Source organism: Leiobunum rupestre, chromosome 1 (genome assembly GCF_980474605.1).
Source record: "Leiobunum rupestre chromosome 1, qqLeiRupe1.1.hap1, whole genome shotgun sequence".
In the NCBI taxonomy this organism is placed as follows: Eukaryota; Metazoa; Arthropoda; class Arachnida; order Opiliones; family Sclerosomatidae; genus Leiobunum; species Leiobunum rupestre.
Window position 1 is genome coordinate 90,666,052 of NC_143384.1, and position 25,070 is coordinate 90,691,121.

At 32.6% G+C, this 25,070-nt stretch overlaps 1 protein-coding gene across 3 annotated transcripts in view; it reads right to left on the minus strand.

Moving 5' to 3' along the window:
• step (cytohesin steppke) overlaps positions 1 to 25,070 on the minus strand; it is an 88,034-nt gene that overhangs the window by 22,744 nt on the left and 40,220 nt on the right. For all 3 annotated transcript variants that reach the window (XM_090155015.1, XM_090155013.1, XM_090155014.1), the window contains exon 2: positions 9,567 to 9,640. In XM_090155015.1, the coding sequence (XP_090011141.1) occupies positions 9,567 to 9,640 (74 nt within the window). The remainder of the gene's footprint in view (positions 1 to 9,566; positions 9,641 to 25,070) is intronic.

Here is a 25,070-nt window from a genome sequence, read left to right on the forward strand (position 1 = left end):
ACTCAAATTTCCCGAATTGACTTGCATTTACTCAAATTTCCCGAATTGACTTGCATTTACTCAAATTTCCCGAATTGACTTGCATTTACTCAAATTTCCCGAATTAACTTGCATTTACTCAAATTTCCTGAATTTTTCCAAATTAACTTGCATTTACTCAAATTTCCCGAATTAACTTGCATTTACTCAAATTTCCCATATTTTTCCAAATTCACTTGCATTTTCTCAAATTTCCCGAATTTTTCCAAACTTGCATTTACTCAAATTTCCCGAATTTTTCCAAATATACTTGCATTTACTCAAATTTCCCGAATTAACTTGCATTTACTCAAATTTCCTGAATTTTTCCAAATTAACTTGCATTTACTCAAATTTCCCGAATTAACTTGCATTTACTCAAATTTCCCATATTTTTCCAAATTCACTTGCATTTTCTCAAATTTCCCGAATTTTTCCAAACTTGCATTTACTCAAATTTCCCGAATTTTTCCAAATATACTTGCATTTACTCAAATTTCCCGAATTAACTTGCATTTACTCAAATTTCCCGAATTAACTTGCATTTACTCAAATTTCCCGAATTAACTTGCATTTACTCAAATTTCCAGAATTTTTCCAAATTAACTTGCATTTACTCAAATTTCCTGAATTTTTCCAAATTAACTTGCATTTACTCAAATTTCCCGAATTAACTTGCATTTACTCAAATTTCCCATATTTTTCCAAATTCACTTGCATTTACTCAAATTTCCCGAATTAACTTGCATTTACTCAAATTTCCCGAATTAACTTGCATTTACTCAAATTTCCCGAATTAACTTGCATTTACTCAAATTTCCCGAATTAACTTGCATTTACTCAAATTTCCCAAATTAACTTGCATTTACTCAAATTTCCCGAATTTTTCCAAATTCACTTGCATTTACTCAAATTGCCCGAAATTTTCCAAATATACTTGCATTTACTCAAATTTCCCGAATTAACTTGCATTTACTCAAATTTCCTGAATTTTTCCAAATTAACTTGCATTTACTCAAATTTCCCGAATTAACTTGCATTTACTCAAATTTCCCATATTTTTCCAAATTCACTTGCATTTTCTCAAATTTCCCGAATTTTTCCAAACTTGCATTTACTCAAATTTCCCGAATTTTTCCAAATATACTTGCATTTACTCAAATTTCCCGAATTAACTTGCATTTACTCAAATTTCCCGAATTAACTTGCATTTACTCAAATTTCCAGAATTTTTCCAAATTAACTTGCATTTACTCAAATTTCCTGAATTTTTCCAAATTAACTTGCATTTACTCAAATTTCCCGAATTAACTTGCATTTACTCAAATTTCCCATATTTTTCCAAATTCACTTGCATTTACTCAAATTTCCCGAATTAACTTGCATTTACTCAAATTTCCCGAATTAACTTGCATTTACTCAAATTTCCCGAATTAACTTGCATTTACTCAAATTTCCCAAATTAACTTGCATTTACTCAAATTTCCCGAATTTTTCCAAATTCACTTGCATTTACTCAAATTGCCCGAAATTTTCCAAATTCACTTGCATTTACTCAAATTTACCCATTTTACAGAAACCTATCCAATTTAATTATATACATCCAAATTTAACAACCTTATTTTATATAAAAAAAATAAGTCTTTGAAATTTTTTAATATTTCATGGGGGGGTGACCATTAGAATCTTCGATTTTCCCGGATTTTCCCTTACACAGAGAAATGTTCTGTTTTAGTTGTCAAAAACGTTTTCAGTTGCCATGGCAAAACTAAAACCCGCAGCAACATTTCCCTTTTTTTTTAAGTTATAAGAAAGTTTACTTCACTCTCGAGTTTATACGAAATCCGTGAGTTACACCTCAGGTAGTCAGTCTCCTTGTTAGTGTTAGATGTTTATTCCGGGTACTAGTGGATCGTCCTTGCGTAAATTAGTTCTTGCTACGCCGTATTGAGGGCCACAATGTTTTCGAAGAGTCGTAACTTACGCTTTTAGCAAATACAAATAGTTCAATACGGACGGGCGAAGGAAATCTCCCTGAGTGCTGTCCACGGACCAAATGGCCTCGGACACGCGATTTCCCGTTCTCACACAATGCAGGAGAATCAAATTATCTTTTTGGAAATCTCCAGGGTCATTCTCGATCTATACAGACCCGCAGGGTTAACGCGCCTACCTACCAAATATTATCTTATCTAATTGTCACTTCAAAGGGTTTCAGCCCAACTGCGCCCGACATCGTTTCCGGTACAGGGACGCTAACAACTAACTGCCAGCGGAAATTGCCACTGAAACTAAATACTTTTACTATTTTACCTAATGGTTGTCCAATTTGATAGTTTTACATTATAGTTAATTATTTTATTTATTACACTTAATTTTTACTTTATTTTTAATTTAGTGTTCTTCAATTTAATACGTTTAATTAATTGTTTTTTAATTTAATACGTTTAATTAATTGTTCTTTAAATTAATACGTTTAATTAACTGTTCTTTAAATTAACATTTTAGTTAATTATCCATTATTTTTACATACTTAAATTAATTATCCATTATTTTTTTCAAACTTAAGTATAACTTAAGTTAATTATCCATTATTTTTAAAACTTAAGTTAATTATCCATTATTTTTTTAAACTTAAGTTAATTATCCATTATTTTTTAAACTTAAGTTAATTATCCATTATAGTTAATTATCCATTATTTTTTACAAACTTAAGTTAATTATCCATTATTTTTTACATACTTAAGTTAACTATCCATTATTTTTTACATACTTAAGTTAATTATCCATTATTTTTTACATAATTAAGTTAATTATCCATTATTTTTTACATACTTAAGTTAATTATCCATTATTTTTTACATACTTAAGTTAATTATCCATTATTTTTTACATACTTAAGTTAATTATCCTTTAAGTAAATTAACTAAAGTAAAAAATTTAAACACCGGATAATTAACTAAAGGACGTAAAAAATAATGAATAATTAACTAAAAGTTGTAAAAATAATGGATAATTAAGTAAAAGTTAATAATTATTTTGACGTAATGCTTTATTTTGTAGGCAATCCATCTTCAACGTTATATTAATGAGCTTGTCCAACCAACTTCATTTAAATCGCGCTAAATTTCCCACGTGAAGAACACCAAAAGAAAAATGTGAAATTGATTGCCACAATAACAAGTGAAGTATCCGCCATTGGTGCTGATACAGCCTGACAGGTAGACGAGAACTTTCCCGGAAACAGGCCGGGGGGCGGCAGTCACGGCGGGTGCCTCCAGAAAGCATATTCCACGCTTCGCAGCTCCTCAAAAGCCCAATCTCCACTGCCACACGAAATTGAAGATGAACCATTACACGCGACCTTGAATATATTTCTTTTATTCCTGGGCTTTTAGAGGAGTTTTTTATGATTTATTACGACAATAACCACTTCAATAACCTCATTCAATGGACGCCCACACCAGGGTTCGTACAAAATTTCCGGAATTCAATTCCCCGACATTTCCAGGTTTTCCCTGACCAAATTGTCAAATTTTCCCTGACCATTTTTGGAGAATAAATGAATGGTTTGAGGTAAAATCTTGAAAAATATCAATTATGTATTTTTAATACATCTTTAAAAAATTTATTTGCCTGTTTTTTTTGGGGTCATTTTAAAATTCCCTTACTTTTTTAGACCATTTTGAAATTCCTTGACTTCTCCCTGCCCTTTTGGGATAATTTTTAAATTCCCTGACTTTTCCAGGTCATGTACGAACCCTGTTTAAAATAACAAGGTGATTTTCAAGCTACTAAAGTTTAAATTTACATCTATTTCACCGGGAATATATATCTGTCACTAGGAATGATTCAAGTTTACTTTCACTGGGATTTTGAACCTACTACCAAGAAAGATTGAAATTTATTTTTCATCAGGAATATACATATCTATCACTAGGAATAATTAAATCTATCACTAGGAATAATTTACACATTTCACTCGGAATAAACATTTAAATTTAATTTTCATCAGCATTTTAAACAAGCCACTAAGTACCTACTAATGAAGTTAGGGAACTAAACACTACGGCTGTTGAAGTACTCGAACATCATCGAGTACTCGACCTTAAAAAAGGCCGAGTACTCGAACGAATACTAAACATTATTCTTAGAGTATTTATTTATGTATTATTATAATATTATTTGTATAACCAGATGTCATGGACATTTAAGTACACAACCCCCCCCCCCGATGTATTAACTATATTTTAAATATTAAATTTAATTTTAAAGGGAATATAACCTCAGATATTTGGTGTGGAACACCAACGTTTGCAGCTCTGACCGCTCTTGCCTTTGGTTTTAGAAATATTTGGCGCCACTGTACAGGGAAATTTGAAAAATTGAAGGGGTCTTCCATAAAGATTGATTTGCAGGTTATATTCCCTTTAAAGAAATGAATAAAAACCACTATTGTAATAGTGGTTTTTATTCATTTCTTTAAAATTTTAAATGTACAGGACAGTTCCACAATATTTGTATTAAATTTAAATTTGAACAAATTTTCAATCACCTTGTACATCAACTTCATAAACCCAAGAGGAATTTTATCGAAAATGAATTTTTCGCGTTCAATTTTAGACGAACCGAATTTAAAAAAAAATGATATTGGGATACCGAGGCCGGTAAATGCAGTGTCGAACGAGATATCGTCGAAATTTCTAACCCTAACTGGTAAAGAGTGATGAACGACACGGCGGCATCGGCTACACTGTACGTTAAACCAATACACACCAATCCCATGGATTGTGTGTAAAAACGGTATAATATGTAATATAGCGATCAGGAATCCATAACTCTACTTGGAATGCTTATCCTGGCGTATCGCGTTTGGTAATATCTAGTGTTGTAAATTAAAAAAGTTTTCATTCCATGATTAGTGTAATACATTTTTTGCAAATTTAAATGAAGCGGCATTTTCGCCTCATTTTTTTCGAATCTGAAAGTAAAACTAAACCTCTAGACTAGTTTAAACTGATTAACAATGTAACACTATTAATGTTTTTTAGTATGTTTACTGATATTAGAATTTTATATCGATAAAAAGTTAAAAACATTAAAAACCCTTAAAAAGTAATTTATGTTTCAATTTTATATTTTTCCGATTTGCGGAAAATTAACAACACTAATAAGATCACTCTGACGGCTTTGGCCCCGCCTAAGAAATAAAAAATCCCCTCTGCGCGCGCTCCCATCTCACGTAGTTGTTTGTTAAGTTAATATAGTGACGTCAAAAAAAACCGTGAGCCAGATCGAGACGAAAATCTGCCGCGATAAGCATTCCAAGTAGAGGTATGGATTCCTGCGGTATATTATGTAATATAGCGTATTAATTCGCATATCATTCGTATAATCTTATTTTTATATTTAATGCAATTTTAATCATTAATAATAAAAAATCTTAAAAATATCGCGTCGGCACTATGACGTCACACACACCTTTGACATGGCTAAAGCTACCAAGAAAATAAAATGCGGAACATTTTCCGAATAGTTGATTTTATAAAATGTCTTTACGCTTGTCCAACTTGTTGAAATGTTGCCCTGGAATAGTTCAGCCAATGCCTAAGAATGAGTTCATAATCTCTTTAGTGGGAGATAAAACGGATCCACAGCTGAAGCGGGGAGGCAACATTTCAACAAGATGGCCAAGGTTATTTTATAAAAAGAACTATTGCCGGAAAAAATAAAAAAAATTAAACATAAATTACTTTTTAAAGGTTTTCAACTTTATATCGATATAAAATGTCTAATATCAGTAAACATACTACAAAACATTAATAGTGTTACATTGTTAATCAGTTTAAACTACTCTAGAGGTTTAGTTTTACTTTCAGATTCGAAAAATTAGACGATAATGCAGCTTTATTTAAATTTGCAAACAATATATTAGACTAATCATGGAATGAAAACTTTATTTTTTTCGGAAAAATACGAAAATGTTTCCGGAAAAAAGGCCTCGGTCATTTTCCGGAAAATTTACTGACTTAAAACACTGTCGAGAGGTGAAGTCAGCGCTAGAAAACGTCTACATGCCTAAACGTTCTCAGTACTCGTTTGATCGCGCGGGATCAACCTCTTAATTCGAAAATACGAAGAGACAATGGATAAAACATTTCTGGAAAGAATATCTTTGACCGTTTTTAATTGTCATTATCTGGCGACTATCTGTAGAATCTCGAATCGAGTGACACATTTTCTCCAAGTCCAATTAAATTGAAATTTCTAAGATCGAAAAGTAGGTGTTGCACTCAGGTGGGCTGTCGACCTTGTCACACTTTTGGATACAATGCAAATGGAAAACCATAAGTGCTCCTGCTTGATGAGGGTCAAAAATAGGCGATAGCGTAAATTGCAAGGTATACTGGGTAAAATTTCTTTCGGGAAAGCTTTAAGGAGTTCAAGCGCCATCAAACGGTAGATACCTTTAAAACTAGTCACGTGGTTATAAAATTGCACCATGGACACAGTGTACATGATTGCACTAAAGTTTACCGTTTAAATATTTATACATTTTTAATTGATTTACGGCTACTCTGACATTAGTATTATTATTGTAATTAGTGATGTTAAGTCTCTGACTAGAAAATTGTAAAAATATAAAAGACTTAAGGGGGGAGAACAGGGTTCATACAAAATTTCCGGAATTAAATTCCCTTACTTTTCCAGGTTTTCCCGGAAAAAATTGACAATTTCCCTGTCCATTTTTGTAGAATAAGTTTATGTTTTGAGGTATAATCTTGAAAAATATTTACTATGTATCTTCAATACATCTTTCAAAAATTTATTTGCCGGATTTTTTGGGGTCATTTTCAAATTCCCTGACTTTTCCTTGACCTTTTGGAAACATTTTCAAATTCCCTGACTTTCCCAGTTTTCCCAGGTCGTGTACGAACCCTGAAGAAAACAGTAAAAACTAGGGCTGTGCGAGTACTCGAAAACTGCGAGTACTCGGTCTCGAGTCCGAGTCGAGTACTCGGACTCGGACTCGAATATTTTAATTTTTATTACTCGAATGGACTTGCGAGCCGTTCACCGAGTCCTAAAAATTACTCGCGAGTCCAATTTTTTTAAGACGAGTCCGTTATTTTCCACCGAGTCCGTCATTTTTATTTGTTTATTTTTTTTTGTAAAAGTCCCGTATTGGCGCTGCGGTAGCGTTAACGCAGTTTGTTTAGTCAGAGGTCACATGACTCACATGGTGAATAGTTCTTGTAGTAAGTTTTAGTAACCAAAAAAATCCAGATTCCAGATATTAAAACATTTTTGAAGAAAATTTTAATTACTTAAATTAATAAATTAGTAAAATTACTTCTTATTATAAAAATTGTAGATAAGTAAATTAAGTATTTTAAATATTAATTACTGATTTAATTTTTAGGATGATTCTGACTTTTTAGCAATATAAGGCTTAGATAGGGCTCAACTGCAAATTGGGGACTCTGAATTAATTTATGACTCGAATTGGACTCGCGAATAAATTGAAGACTCGAATTGGATTCGGAATAAATTTAATGCTCATACTGGACTCGTTCGGAAATTTAAGACTCGAATATTGCTCGTGGCTAATTCTTAGGGACTCGAAGACTCGAATGAGTACTCGAAAGTGGGACTCGCAAATTGGTGAGTCCAATTTTTTGGGACTCGGACTCGACTCGAAATCCAAAAAAGAGGACTCGCACAGCCCTAGTAAAAACCTCTTTTTCGTTCAAGTTGAACGTTTCTGTTTTAACAATTACATAATTGGATTATATTTTTCTTTTTAGGCTGATCCTTCCTCTAGTGCTTAAAATAATTTTGATAATTATAATATTAATAGTTAACGAGATATAAGGTCCTAACTAAAGGTTAGTTTGGGCGCTTGCCTAACTTGTTTAGCTCCGGGGGTCCGAATTAAAACGTAATAACTTAATTAATTTTAAATTTTAAATTGTCAAAATTATTTTAGTCACTAAACAAGAGGCTGTTATACATTTAAATATTACTTTTATAAGTTAAAATACAAAATTAAAAGAGTTCAGCTTGAAATAACGCGAAAGTTGACAATCTCCACTGTAGTCTTCCCCTTTAAGACTAGAACACGTTTTTAACCTAGGCTTGGTCGGGTACGTAGTCTAGATTAGGGCTGTGCGAGTCCTCTTTTTTGGATTTCGAGTCGAGTCCGAGTCCCAAAAAATTGGACTCACCAATTTGCGAGTCCCACTTTCGAGTACTCATTCGAGTCTTCGAGTCCCTAAGAATTAGCCACGAGCAATATTCGAGTCTTAAATTTCCGAACGAGTCCAGTATGAGCATTAAATTTATTCCGAATCCAATTCGAGTCTTCAATTTATTCGCGAGTCCAATTCGAGTCATAAATTAATTCAGAGTCCCCAATTTGCAGTTGAGCCCTATCTAAGCCTTATATTGCTAAAAAGTCAGAATCATCCTAAAAATTAAATCAGTAATTAATATTTAAAATACTTAATTTACTTATCTACAATTTTTATAATAAGAAGTAATTTTACTAATTTATTAATTTAAGTAATTAAAATTTTCTTCAAAAATGTTTTAATATCTGGAATCTGGATTTTTTTGGTTACTAAAACTTACTACAAGAACTATTCACCATGTGAGTCATGTGACCTCTGACTAAACAAACTGCGTTAACGCTACCGCAGCGCCAATACGGGACTTTTACAAAAAAAAATAAACAAATAAAAATGACGGACTCGGTGGAAAATAACGGACTCGTCTTAAAAAAATTGGACTCGCGAGTAATTTTTAGGACTCGGTGAACGGCTCGCAAGTCCATTCGAGTAATAAAAATTAAAATATTCGAGTCCGAGTCCGAGTACTCGACTCGGACTCGAGACCGAGTACTCGCAGTTTTCGAGTACTCGCACAGCCCTAGTCTAGATTATCTTTGGCTTGGTGAAGCAGCCCCTGTTTTGACCACTGCCAACCTCGATCGCAGAAGCGCCTTAAGTTGGCAGTGCTATGACGAATTTCCGGGAACATTTTAACCAGTTAATTTCTAGAAACTTAAAGCTTAATTTAACTATAAATTTCCGCAAACTTAAAGCTTAATTAAATTTCAATTTTTGGAAACTTAAAGCTTAATTAACTATTAATTTCTGGAAACTTTAAGTTTAATTTAACTATTAATTTTTGAAAACTTTAAAGCTTAATTTAACGATTTAAATTAATTTAATTCCACATAAATAGCGAAATAGTTGGTTGATTATCAATTATTGTACCGATAAATATTTCAAAACAAGTGTACGACAGATGGCGTTACTGTTTCAGTTTGAAATGCGATTTCCTTCGGATTCAGGTAGTAGCAAAAGTAGTAGTTTTGCTTGTGGTAAACGGGTGGATTCGTTTGTGCTCAATAAGCTAAATACGTTGTTGGTAGAACAAATGCAGCGCCTTATCTTAATGCATCAACTGAGCCTAATGACTTGAAGTCATAATGAGTAATGCTTGAGCTCCGTAACCGAGGCCAGAGTGTGGGAGAGACCAACCTGGATTTCGCGCACGAGTTCGACCTTCCTCCTGCGGATGTCCGCCAGCAACTGTTGCTCTTCCGGCGTCAGATCTGAAAGATAAACAGCATTGGTCAACGTGGTTACAACATACGAGATATTTCACCAAGATTTAATATCGATTTTTAAATCGATTTTTTCGTTTAGATATTTCACCTCGATTTAAACATCGATATTAAATCGATTTTTCCTTATCAATATTAAATCTCAATGTAATGATATTTCACCAATGTTTCGTATCCATATTATATCCCATTTGTCGTATAGATATTTATCTAATTTTCGTATCCATATTATATCCCATTTGTCGTATAGATATTTATCTAATTTTCGTATCCATATTATATCTCATTTGTCGTATAGATATTTAACCAATTTTCGTATCGATATTAAATCCCATTTTCGTATCGATATTTAACAAATTTGTCCATAACTTGATTAGCTTCGTACTGCTATTAAATGAAATATTTGTATTGATATTTATCCCAGTTTTATATCGATATTAAATCTCATTTGTCGTATAGATATTTAACCAATTTTCGTATCGATATTAAATCCCATTTTCGTATCGATATTTATCCCACTGTTTTATATCGATATTAAATCCCATTTTCGTATAGATATTTATCCCACTGTTTTATATCGATATTAAATCTCATTTGTCGTATAGATATTTAACCAATTTTCGTATCGATATTAAATCTCATTTTCAAATCGATATTTATCCCAGTTTTATATCGATATTAAATCCAATTTTCGTATCGATATTTACCCCACTGATTTATATCGATATTAAATCCCATTTGTCGTATAGATATTTAACCAATTTTCGTATCGATATTAAATCCCATTTTCAAATCGATATTTATCCCAGTTTTATATCGATATTAAATCCAATTTTCGTATCGATATTTACCCCACTGATTTATATCGATATTAAATCCCATTTGTCGTATAGATATTTAACCAATTTTCGTATCGATATTTAACCAATTTTCGTATCGATATTTAACCATTTTTCGTATCGATATTTAACCATTTTTCGTATCGATATTTATCCCACTGTTTTATATCGATATTAAATTCCATTTGTCGTATAGATATTTTCCAATTTTCGTATCGATATTAAATTCCATTTTCGTATCGATATTTAACAAATTTGTCCATAACTTGATTAACTTCGTACTGCTATTAAATGAAATATTTGAATCGATATTAAATCTCATTTGTCGTATAGATATTTAACCAATTTTCAAATCGATATTTATCCCACTGTTTTATATCGATATTAAATCCCATTTTCGTATCGATATTTAACAAATTTGTCCATTCATTGATTAACTTCGTACTGCTATTAAATGAAATATTTGTATCGATATTTATGCCCATTTGTTCGTATCGATATTTATCCCCATTTGTGTCAGATAGTACAACCCTACCTTTCAAAATCGACCATTATTTCGGAATAATTGAAAAACTCACAAAAATCGAACATTTCTTGAAAAAGAAGCACTCCCGTAACGGGTCGCACAACCATGCTGAACGATCGGCCGAAGCGAGCCCCAAATCACCATCGGAATCGAGCGACACTTTCTTTCAACGCCGCCTCATCTCGCGAATATTGTCAATTACAACGGCGCGTTTAACGTACGAGCCACGCTAATAAATCCTCTCCAATAACGCGAAGACGAGCCAGCGGAGGTGAAGAGTGGATCGCGAATGGTCCCAAGGTTCTTTCGGCTCTGATATCAAGAAACTCGGCGTAGCGGAACGCTGTGGTAGACACGCCTCTCTTTAAGAAGGGGCTGAGAACACACCGACATTAAAATGCGTTGCGGGGTCGTATTCGCACGCTCATTAGAGAGATCTCTACCATCTAATGTTAGCTCGAAAATAGTTTTAAATGTTGTGTCCCAGGGCCCACACTCAAATTATTATATTTCGAAAAATTATATGATTTTATGGGACTATTATTTCAAAATTATAGGATTTTATGGGACTATTATTTCAAAATTATAGGATTTTATGATACTACTATTTCAAAATTATAGGATTTTATGGGACTATTATTTCAAAATTATAGGATTTTATGGGACTATTATTTCAAAATTATAGGATTTTATGGGACTATTATTTCAAAATTATAGGATTTTATGTTACTATTTCAAAATTATAGGATTTTATGATACTATTATTTCAAAATTATAGGATTTCATGGGACTATTATTTCAAAATTATAGGATTTTATGATACTACTATTTCAAAATTATAGGATTTTATGATACTACTATTTCAAAATTATAGGATTTTATGGGACTTATTTCAAAATTATAGGATTTTATGATACTATTTCAAAATTATAGGATTTTATGGGACTATTATTTCAAAATTATAGGATTTTATGCGACAATTTTTTTCTCTAAATTATAGGATTTTATAGGACTATATATGCTATTTCATTTACTAATTAGACTTTGTGAAGCGTTTGAAAACGGCGGAATACACGCCAATATGCCGAAACATGTTACGCGATGTTTAATTTGTTTAATTTATAGTGTACCGGTAATCGTTCTATAGTTTTTATTTTAATTCTTTAGTTTACACTAGTTAAAGAGTATTGTTTACGTCAGATTGGGAACCGTTTTGAAAATATTGGTAAATAATGGTCATAGTTTTTAAAGTATAAATAACGATATTACGGTAAATAACGGTAATTATTTTTTAAATAACGATAAATATTTGTAAGCAATAGTAAATAGTATTCGAATAACGATATTTTGCTAAATATTGATAAATGGTTTGTAAATAATGGTGAAAAAAACAGAAAATATTGGTAAATAGTGAAATATATTCCTAAATAAAATATTTTGATAAAACATTCATAATATAAGTATAACTATAAATATTTAAATTACAGAAACAAGAAGTGTATCACGTCACACTGAATTGAACTATTAAATATCGAATTAATTTTTAATTTCAAACCATAACGCCATTAAAATATAACACTTTGTGACGAGGTGGTGTCGTTATTATGTAATTTGGATTGAATTGAAAACGAGGCTATATCCGATGGCCAAGAAAATTTCCAAACCACTGTTGCACTCCCTTTAAGAAGAAGAGAATGAAGTTGCAGCACAACCAGCTGCGGTTTCTAAGGCGCCAAAGTGGTCGGAGTCAGCGTCCGATATGGCTCACTTGGCGCCGCGGTACACCCCGATGGACAATTACCATACTCTACATTCGTTCCGAATATCAAAAAGTTAAAAATACTCCAGTGAGGAAAATTATACTTTCGAAATTGAACAAAAAAACCCGAAGATATCATTATTACCAGTGTTCACAGCAGGTAGGTCATCCGAAGAAAAGGATTTTTATATTTTTAAACGAAAGTTAAAAGAGAGGCTAAGCTCCACTGGTTAAAGAGGTTTCCCCCGAGTTCTTCGGTTTTCCCTTTCTATAAAAGGTCGTAGATGGTAACGGTAATAGACAGTGTAGGGAACTGTTGGCTCCCTTGAAACCCTCCTACCAGAAGAAAATAGGGGAAGTACGTATCTGTAGCTTTGAGCCATAGAAGTCGTCGTGTGACCCACGAAAATGCCTTTTTACGCATAATAAACCAAACTGAAAAAGTAGTTCCACTTTTGTTTTGATTCAACTCGGCTATAAACGACGAAAGCAAATACGCCTTAGCTCAATTAGCAGAGAATGAGAAGGACATTATGTTACAATTGTTCTATTTAAGAAAAATTGATTTTTTAAACGATGTATTCATCCGCGATTTCCCGCCAAACCGTTTTGGCGCGAAAATTCGTGAAAAGTGACGCCTTTCCAAAGCTGACTAGAAGCGTACTTCCCCCTATTTTCTTCTGCTCCTACGCATTGTAACCCGGCCACCTGTTTAAGGCATTTAAAGTCGCTAGATGACTTAGGCCTAAGGTATTTGCCAAGCTGATGATAATTATAGTCATTCTCCTGAAATGAATATTTTTTATCAAAGTTATATTTATGTCTTTACTAGAACCAACTGATTACTTAATCGTCTATACAGGGTGTTTCAAAAGGTTATGCAAAACTTTGAAGGAGTTGAGAAGTATGCCTGTTTTTTCCCATTTCCCTACGATGAGTGAAAAGAGCGACAGAGAGCTTCAAAGTGTGGCCTACTAGCCCCTGGAAGTAAGTAGGCGGCAACAAGCGCAAAACCAAGCAGCGAACATTCAGGTTTGGGTTCGCGTGATAGGCAGGGTTGTTTGATTTAAATCAGCGATTTTAATCAAATGATTTTTTTTTAAATCGTTGATTTAAATCTGTTCCTATAAAAGATTGTTTAAAAGGTATTAACTTTCCATAAATGAGAGATTTACTATTGAATTATTATATTTTAGACCTGTATTGTCATTATATTACCTATCACTACCACGATCCCTTCCCCACCTCATTTTTGGTGTTTTGAAAATAATGGACTCTCGGAGGCTGAGAAATAAGGAATTGTTTTAAACTGGACCTGTGGCCAGTAGAGCCTAGGTAGTTTAATTAAAAAACTGGCCACTGGCCATTTACCATTTTTAACCTTCAAAATCAGGCTTTCATAATTTATGGTCAAATTATCTACTCTTGACAATATGTGCTAGGGTATAGGCTTAATAGGTTAGTTATTATGGGTATTTCAAAATTTTGGAGTGTTAAATAAAGAACTATAAATCTTGAAGGGAAAAACTTTGAATTAATTAAGTTTTCACCAGGGCCACTAACACCCCAGGCATTTAATTTTTAAACAGGCGATTGGCCTGTGACAGTGTTTTATTTCTCACACTGTTTAGTTTTACTTCAAGGTTACTCCTGTGATACAAATATACTTATTTCTTGGAATAAATATTTTTTGACATGATAAAACTGTCTACTATTGAATATTATTCATACAAAAATAATAATTATATCAATAAGCTTATATATTGCTTTTAATAAGTGACAAAAACCTAAAAATTAATAAAAAATAAAAAAATCGATTAAAATCAAAAAAATCATTGTTTTTGATTTTTTTTAAAAAATCAAAAAATCAACAACCCTGGTGATAGGTAAAAAAGGAGTTTGTAAACGCATCGAGGTAACCAGCGTAAAATAGTAAACTAAAAGAGTATTTTAAGTCCCTGCTACTTAGGTTTGCGTTGTCACCTCCTACTTCCAGGGGCATGTAGGCCACACTTCGAAGCTCTCTGGCGTTCTTTTAACTCATCGTAGGAAAATGGGAAAAAACAAGCAAACTTCTCAACTCACCCCCTACAACGCCTTCAAAGTTTTGCATAACCTTTGAAACACCCTGTATATTTAATCGGTGTAGGAAGTAGTTCACACCTCGGTACTTTCAGAACTTTCTCTTCCAATTTTATATTTTTTAAATTTTATAAAAGAGGAAATACCATTTAGCTTTTCTTAAACCTCCTCGGTTAAAATTGGGGTAATTACCAAAATTTTCCAAAATGGCGTTAGCTAAAACACCATTATATTAACAATGTAAGTTTCAAATGCTATTATTTCTGTAGAATACGCTCGTATTAGTATTTTAGTGAATTTTTAAGCTCTATTGGTAACGTGGGGTACACGACAACCATTCATGTGTGGACTATACTATAGCACAAAAGATGAATGGGGTCCATAATTTTAATGCACATTAATTAATTTATTTATTTCTAGCGGTAAAACAATAATAGACTTAATTCTGGGTGTAATTAAATAACTTTAAGATTTATAACTCTGTTATTATTAACATTAATTTCGTTCTCAATTTTAATTTAATATTAATTTCATTCTCAATTTTAATTTAATATTAATTTCATTCTCGATTTTAATTTAACATTAATTTCATTCTCAATTTTAATTTAACATTAATTTCATTCTCAATTTTAATTTAATATCAATTTCATTCTCAATTTTAATTTAACATTAATTTCATTCTCAATTTTAATTTAATATTAATTTCATTCTCAACTTTAATTTAACATTAATTTCATTCTCAATTTTAATTTAATATCAATTTCACTATCAATTTTAATTTAATATTAATTTCATTCTCAATTTTAATTTAATATCAAGTTCACTATCAATTTTAATGTAATATCAATTTCATTCTCAATTTTAATTTAACATTAATTTCATTCTCAATTTTAATTTAACATTAATTTCATTCTCAATTTTAATTTAACATTAATTTCATTCTCAATTTTAATTTCACATTAATTTCATTCTCAATTTTAATTTAACATTAATTTCATTCTCAATTTTAATTTCACATTAATTTCATTCTCAATTTTAATTAAACATTAATTTCATTCTCAATTTTAATTTCACATTAATTTCATTCTCAATTTTAATTTCACATTAATTTCATTCTCAATTTTAATTTCACATTAATTTCATTCTCAATTTTAATTTCACATTAATTTCATTCTCAATTTTAATTTAATATTAATTTCATTCTCAATTTTTCCAATGTTTTCCGTGACCATTTCTCTAGATTTACCCTGAATTAAAAATTTTAAGCTAAAATATTAAAATATTTAACTGAATTCACTTTTAAGTAACACCATGACTTAATATCTCGACCAACCTCACTCGTAATACGTTAAGAAAGAACGTGGCAACCCTGTTTAAAAGAACATGAATCCAAAAACCAACGATTCTATGTAAATTAACCCGTAGATTTTTCTGGTACAAAATTTCCGGAATTAAATACCCTAACATTTCCAGGTTTCCCTGGCCAAATTGCCAAATTTTCCCTGGCCATTTTTGTAGAATAAATGAATGGTTTGAGGTAAATATCTTGAAAAATATTTTCTTTATAAAAATTTATTTGCCCGATTTTTTGGGGCAATTTTAAAATTCCCAGTCTTTCGGGAATCTTTTTAAAATTCCCAGTCTTTCGGGAATCTATTTAAAATTCCCAGACTTTCGGGAATCTATTTAAAATTACCTGACTTTTGGGAATCTATTTAAAATTCCCTGACTTTCGGGAATCTATTTAAAATTCCCTGACTTTCGGGAATCTTTTTAAAATTCCCTGACTTTCGGGAATCTATTTAAAATTCCCTGACTTTCGGGAATCTATTTAAAATTCCCTGACTTTCGGGAATCTATTTAAAATTCCCTGACTTTCGGGAATCTATTTAAAATTCCCTGACCTGTTGGAAACATTTTAAAATTCCCTGACCTTGCCACGTCCGTAAAATACGAGATCTTTGTTGCTGTGTACTTGGATTAATAATATAAGTATATTATTATTATTAATCCAAGCTGTGTGGGTACTCTAAGTTAAAAAAAAACAAAAGGCAGACGAGTAAGGCCATCTACCGAACGTTGAATGAAGCTCGGAGGATGTTTTAAACGTGAAATATCGACCACTTTAGTAGTCTGGGGTAACATTGCTTCGGATGAAGGCCGAATCAACACAGGGGCGAGAAGAGAGAATACATCAAGAAGATGGGCGAAATATTAAAACCTCTTTTAGTGGATTTTCACACGGGAGCAGCCGGTCAGTATCGCGTCTGCGGGGGAAAAGGAGGAACAGATGCGGTAGGAGGGGGCTGCTTTCCGTCGGGGGGCCAGACAGCCTTAAGCCTAGTCTTCACTTGGGCTAAAATGTTACAACGGAGACGGTCGACGCAAAAAAAACGTTAGTCCTAAGAGCTAGTTTTCACTAGATTTCGAAATGGTAGCATTTCAAATGGCGGAAAAAAATAATATTTATTTCGCGTTTACCGTTACTGTGATACTTTTACCTATGTGTGTTACAGATTTTAAACATCATTTCTAGGGCGTAGGCAAAAGTATGCTATGACATATCCTGATTTTTTTAAGGGGCCCAAAATCATTCTAAGAGTATAAATTGGGTGCTTGCTCGTGGCGTCGTAGGCATACGTCATAGCTAAGCCCCGCCTTTAACGGCCGCCATGACATTAGTTTCACGTCACAGAGGTTAAACGCCACACGATCCAGCGAAATAATCACGTGACCACCATTGGCGTCTTAATGTCATGGCCGACCTATACTCGTTACCATGGTAACGAACACAAGCCACACCCACGAGCAAGCTTCGAATAAGAAAAATACCCCCTTCTAAACTAGGCCTACTTAACTCAAATATTCTGGCGCAAGCGAAATTCTCCATTAGGTCCAACCGTCTAATACATTTTTGCGTTGAGTCGACGTAAAAATTTCCGTTAGGTCTAATACATTTTCTTAATTGACGCTAAAATATCCGTTAGGTCTAATACATTTTCTTAATTGACGCAAAAATATCCGTTAGGTCTAATACGTTTTCTTAATTGACGCAAAAATATCCGTTAGGTCTAATACATTTGATTATTTGACGCAAAAATCTCCGTAGAGCCTAAAGCTTGTTTTCCACTAGCACGCGTCATAATGTTATTTTCTTTACGCGCGTAAAAACGTTTGAACGGTTCAAAGCTGAGAAACGCGTCGTTGCGCGCGCTAGTGGAAAACAAGCTTGTTTGAACCGTTCAAACGTTTTTACGCGCGTAAAGAAAATAACATTATGACGCGCGTAAAGAAAATAACATTATGACGCGCGCTAGTGGAAAACAAGCATTATACATTTTCTTAGTTGACGCAAAAATCTCCGTTAGGCTTAATGCAATTTCTAAGTTAACGCAAAAATTTCCGTTAGGTCTAATACATTTTCTTAATTGACGCAAAAATATCCGTTAGGTCTAATACATTTTCTTAATTGACGCAAAAATATCCGTTAGGTCTAATACGTTTTCTTAATTGACGCAAAAATATCCGTTAGGTCTAATACGTTTTCTTAATTGACGCAAAAATATCCGTTAGGTCTAATACATTTGATTATTTGACGCAAAAATCTCCGTAGAGCCTAAAGCTTGTTTTCCACTAGCACGCGTCATAATGTTATTTTCTTTACGCGCGTAAAAACGTTTGAACGGTTCAAAGCTGAGAAACGCGTCGTTGCGCGCGCTAGTGGAAAACAAGCTTGTTTGAACCGTTCAAACGTTTTTACGCGCGTAAAGAAAATAACATTATGACGCGCGCTAGTGGAAAACAAGCATTATACATTTTCTTAGTTGACGCAAAAATCTCCGTTAGGCTTAATGCAATTTCTAAGTTAACGCAAAAATCTCCGTTAGGTCTAATACATTTTCTTAATTGACGCAAAAATATCCGTTAGGTCTAATACATTTTCTTAATTGACGCAAAAATATCCATTAGGTCTAATACATTTTCTTAATTGACGCAAAAATATCCGTTAGGTCTAATACATTTTTTTGCGTCGCCGATGGTCGTTTTTGGCCCAGTGTAAACCAAAGACTATATAAGCTATCGCTTGGTGTAAACCAGGCTGAAAGGTGCTGTCTGGGGAAGAATGGGAGAAGGAAGCGTTTGTCACGCGGCGCGGTTCTTCGACCTTTCTCAAGGGTGAGAGAAAGAAGTGTCTCTGGATCCCCCGAGAGAGGATTTAACTTATCTGCGGCCCGAGATACGCGCAACGTTGCCGGATTCAAGAATCAAATGCAATAAAATGAAGGTAGGGGAATTTTACATTTTTTTCGGGGGAATTTGATTGATTCGAGTGTACAATAGCGCGGGTCAAGGCTGTCTATACCGTGCACTGCTGTTGCGATGGAATGTAACGATTCGGAGCTTATTATTCAATAACGGGCAGATTATAAGGGTCAGTAAAATACGCCATCTATGGTAGTTTTTTTGTAACACTTTCCCCCTTCCACCCCCATGGCAACGCTGGTCCGAAATTAAAATGGGGAGAGGCTGATTTTAAAAAGGTCGTAACTCCGTTTCGAACACATTTTCTAACGTTAAATAAGTTATTTATTCACTCGAGGTTATCACATATTTGGCGATAATAACTGGGTTTCAGTTTAAAAATATCGTAACTATGATTTATTACGATTATTTTGGTTTGAAAAAGAAAATTTTCTAGTAACTTGAAGTAGTTTTTGTTTGTAAAATTTCGCAGTGAAGATAATTATTATTTAAAATTTAACTTATTAATAATAATAATAATAATAATAATAATAATCAGCTAGGCTAATACCCAAGGCACCACCTTAGGCCTAAGTCATCATGCGACTTTCAAAGCCCTTATTTTCTATTATAACTTGATTTTAGCCGTTTGAAATGATTTGTAAATGTTTTTAAATATTTAAAACGTATTTATTTTTTATTAAAAACGTATTTATTTTTTATTAAAAACGTATTTATTTTTATTAAAAACGTATTTATTTTTATTAAAAACGTATTTATTTTTATTAAAAACGTATTTATTTTTATTAAAAACGTATTTATTTTTTATTAAAAACGTATTTATTTTTATTAAAAACGTATTTATGTTTATTAAAAACGTATTTATGTTTATTAAAAACGTATTTATGTTTATTTAAAACGTATTTATGTTTATTTAAAACGTATTTATGTTTATTTAAAACGTATTTATGTTTATTTAAAACGTATTTATGTTTATTTAAAACGTATTTATGTTTATTTAAAACGTATTTATGTTTATTTAAAACGTATTTATGTTTATTTAAAACGTATTTATGTTTATTTAAAACGTATTTATGTTTATTTAAAACGTATTTATGTTTATTTAAAACGTATTTATGTTTATTTAAAACGTATTTATGTTTATTTAAAACGTATTTATTTTTATTTAAAATTTATTTATTTTTAATTAAAATGTATTTATTTTTATTTAAAATTTATTTATTTTTATTTAAAATTTATTTATTTTTATTTAAAATGTATTTATTTTTATTTAAAATGTATTTATTTTTATTTAATATGTATTTATTTATTCATACTATATCTCTGTTCGTAACCATGGTGATGGTTTTGTTGCGTACATGCAGAAAACAACGCATTCCGCTAGGTGGCGTTCGTAACAAAATGCTAGCAGATTTTATCGCTTATAGGGTGATTAATTTCATGATTGACATTTTAACTAAATTGGTTTCATCGGTCATAAAGACAAATCTTTCATACGAAAAACTGTAAATTTCTCTTTAAACTTCCTGAAAACTCAAATTTATTGGATATTTACTTTAAAGGGAAAATAACCTAAAGTCGTTTTTTATGTTTTTTATGTAAGCAATTTTGGCGGGAAGTCACTAAACAGCGCCAAAAATTTCTGAAGTCATGGGAGGAAGCGGGAAATGGTCGAAGTTTGGTGTTCCACACCTAAAACCTGAGGTTATATTCCCTTTAAAAGAATTTAATTTCCCCCATATTTACTTGAAAACCATTTAATTTCCCTTATATTTACTTTAAAAAGTTAATTTCCTTGATATTTACTTAAAAAAATTAATTTCCCTGATATTTACTTTAAAAAAAATTTCCCTGATATTTACGTTAAATGGTAATTTAACTGATATTTACCATAAAAATGGCACAATTTCCCTAATAGTAACTATAAAAATGGCACAATTTCCTTGATATTTATTAACTATAAAAATGACAATTTCCCTGATATTAACTATAAAAATAGCACAATTTCCCTGATGTTTATTTAAAAATGGCAATTTCCCTGATGTTTACTTTAAAGGGACAATTTTCCTGATATTTACTTTTTAAATGGCAATATTAATGACAATTTCCTCGATGTTTATTTTAAAAACGACAAGTTTCCTGATATTTACTTTAAATGGGCAATTTTATAATATTTACTTCAAAAAAGGGCAATTTCCCTGATATCTACTTCAAAATGGCAAATTCCCTGATGTTTACTAAAATAAAATAATAATAATTGAATGATATTTCCCTGACTTTACTATCGACAATCTAATTCCCAGATATCTCCAGGCTTTCGAAGTCTGTACGAACCTTGACGTATAAGTAAAGGTAAATATCCTCCGCATAAATTCCAGCTACCCGCCAGCCAGCTGCGCGCTTGTTTATCACAAACAAGCCTCCCAGCACTAGCAAATATAAGCTGCCCACGACAGGAAACTCCAACGGTGCCAACAGAGTTTCAAAAACTACATTGCCTTTTTACAATTTCCACAAACATATCCCTTTTTAAACCCCGATTGAAAACGATAGAAGCCCGGCCATCTTTGTTTGTGTCAAGAGTCTTTAAAGATAATTAAAAAAAATTAGTTGGGGTTCCGCTAGAATTAGGAAAATAATTTAGGGTTCCAAAGCAAAACCAAATTGGGAACCACTGGTCTAACCCATTGAATTGGGAATAATACTGCTAGAATTACAATTACCATTTCGGTTGCCATGGTTACGCGGGACCTGTTCTGATAAGACTGGACGATATTCATCTTTATAATTGGGCGGTAGCGCCATCTATATTTTGTAAAGTTATATGATTCGCGCAAAAATTCAATTGCAATATAGTTTCCACCACTAGAGACAGATGCCGCCACGGTTGAACGATATAGTTTAAAAAGTCTCCATATTGAACGAAATTGGTCCCGCGCTAGCCAGGTTTATTTGTACCTCTATTTATTCCCAACTCAACGGTCTAACCAATGGAAATTGTTCACAAGAAAATGGACGACTTTTAACGGGTTGCGTTCTCCTTGTGGAGGGTGCTGTGTTTGATGCTCCTAGGCAAGGTTGGCAAAAAACCGGCTTCTTTAAAAATGCAGTATAGCTAAATCCGGTTGTAACCAGTGGTGTAATACGGTTAAAACCTAGGGATGCACCGATATATCGGTAACCGATATATCGGCTAATTTTTCAAATATCGGTATCGGCCAATATCGGCTTAAGCGAGGCCGATATTAGCCGATACTTCTGGTATTAGAAAAACATTTTCAGGAAAAACTTCAAAAAAAAAGGCGATACTCAACTAACTAATTAATGGAAAACATTTATTGCCACAACCTTACATTTCCTTTTAAAAAGGCCAGTTCTTCCACAACACTCGGCTTTAGTCTATTTCTTAACTTAAAAAGTAAAAACGACCATTGATTCCTTCGGTGCATGATCTCACGCTAGATCATACCATTTTTTTTTGACAGGGGTTAAGAGTGTAAACAAATAAAACAATCTAGTGTTTCTTTTTGATCGCTGTTGTAGGAAATAATTATTCGCGTCCAAAACGGTCAGGAATCATAAGTGGTTTTTAGACTCCAAAAGCCATAGATCATATCATTTTTTAACAGGTGGTTACGAGAGTAAACATAAAAGCATAATATTGTGATACGTAACTTTGTTAATATCGGCCGATATATCGGCCGATATTATCGGCCACGATTAGCCGATATATCGGCCGGCCGATATATCGGCTGTACCCATATCGGTGCATCCCTATTAAAACCATTAATAAAAAATTCTCAAATTGCTTATATCTAGCCCTCATTACTTCGAAAATGCTCAAATTGCCCGATTAAATTAAGTTTTTGCGCGTGACAGTACCTTTACATAGTGAGGTATAGCAGACTTATTTACCCGCTTTGATACCCTAACATGGCGGTGTATTTTCACGCGCAAAATGAATTTTAAGATCCATTACTTACGACAAAAAGTGAATTTTAATATGATTTTAACTTAAAATATATGATATATAGACATTTTTAAAATCAAGAATTTTTAGATTTACGTAAGAAATTAATCTTTTGCTCTTACTTAACATATATGAAATTATCCCTTTAAGTTTTAGTTTTTCAATATTTCTAATTCATTTCTCAATATTTTTTTAATAAAAAAAAGTAGTTTTAACCATGGATTTTTATCGGTGGCTAAAACCGATCTGGTTGGTTCTCGGGAACCCTGCTCCTAGGTGCCGAATGTATCGTACTCTCCCCTCCAGAAACACCTTTTCCCCTTCAAGGCCTCGATGCTAACTTCTCGTAAGAGAGATCTTATAAACTTCAGTCACGACCGATTTGTAAGCAACGAGTATGGCTGCCGACGTCGTTAAACGGGCTGAATACAAACACAGCCAATTGCTTCCAGACGAATCGGGGAGTGATACGAGACGGCCAATATTTGAACTCTTTCCATGTTTGTTTGGCGAAACATCCAACTGCGCCAGCCAAAGAGGCGGCTCTTAATTAAAAGTAACAGCGGCCGGGGGTCCCTCACTGTCGAATAACGCAAAGCAAACATTGAAAAACCCAACTCTTTCATCGAACGAAATAAAAAAAGCCCCCGTCGATAAATTTGCAACCAGATGGCGGCGTATACTTCGTCGCCGGGAGTTGCGACCATCTCCGGAGATTTTCCCTGACTAATTTTAAAATTCCCTGATTTTCATACCCGTATTCAAATTCCCTGACTTTTCCAGGTTTTCCAGGTACCGTGGCAACCATGTTTCAATTTTATCGTGGTGATTGGCACAGGGTTCATACAATATTTCAAAAACCATTTTCCCTGATATTTCCAGGTTTTCCAGAGTAGTTTTGAATATTTTCTAGGTATGCTTTTTAAAACAATAGGGTCTCTAAAATGTTAAAAGCATTACTGTTACACTTTCTAATATAATATAATAAAATATAGTCAAGATTGAACGTAAAATTCAATACTAAGTAATAATTTCAGTAATACTAAAACAATATGAAATCGACAAATTAAAAGACCACTGTGTGTACAATAAAAAGTTTTATTTAAAAACTCGACGACTAGTTTTTAAATAAAACTTTTTATTGTACACACAGTGGTCTTTTAATTTGTCGATTTCATATTATAAATGTACAAGCGCCAATAATTATTAATTTTTAATAATAATCTCTTATACTAAAACAAATTGCACATAATTTGGAGTTCTAATAATTATTTTCCCTGATTTTGCTTTAAATAAATTTCACTGATATTTCCAGGTTTTCACTGATTTCCATGTTTGTATGAACCCTGTGGCATCATTGACTACACGTTATTTCTCATTCGTAAAAATGTCAGCTGACCCGCATTCTGTCGTCTGCTCTGTTGTTTTTAATAGAAGTGAGGCTTTTGGAATTTTAATAGGCTTTAGATTATTCAGTAATAATTGTATTTGAATAAAAATGAAAGGGCAATGATTTAATTTAAATTTGTTTTGCATATATAGTTTGTGTGAAGATTACAAAAACGTAATTTCATTTTCAAAAGACCGCGAATTTATAGGTGAATATAAATGAATTTATAGGAAGGCATTAAAAGGTTAAAGGAGTTCTTCGGTTTCCCCTTCCATAAAAACTTGTCTAGGTTAACGGTAATAGTTAGTGTAGAGAGGTGTTGGCTCGCGTGGCTTGCGGGGCTTGCTACCACCCTCCTACGCATTGTAACCCGGGAACCTGTTTAAGGCAATAAAAGTCGCTTGATGACTTGGGCCTAAGGTGGTGCCTTGGGTATTAGCCCATCTGATTATATTAAATATATGAAGTTTGGTCAGTCTAATTAAAAAAATCTTGCCACGCGTTTGAAAACTATACGTAGTTAGTTCTTCCGGAGTTTTCTTTGTCCATATTAGTAGAAGGAAAGTGAGGGTGTGGCATCGATCCCGGG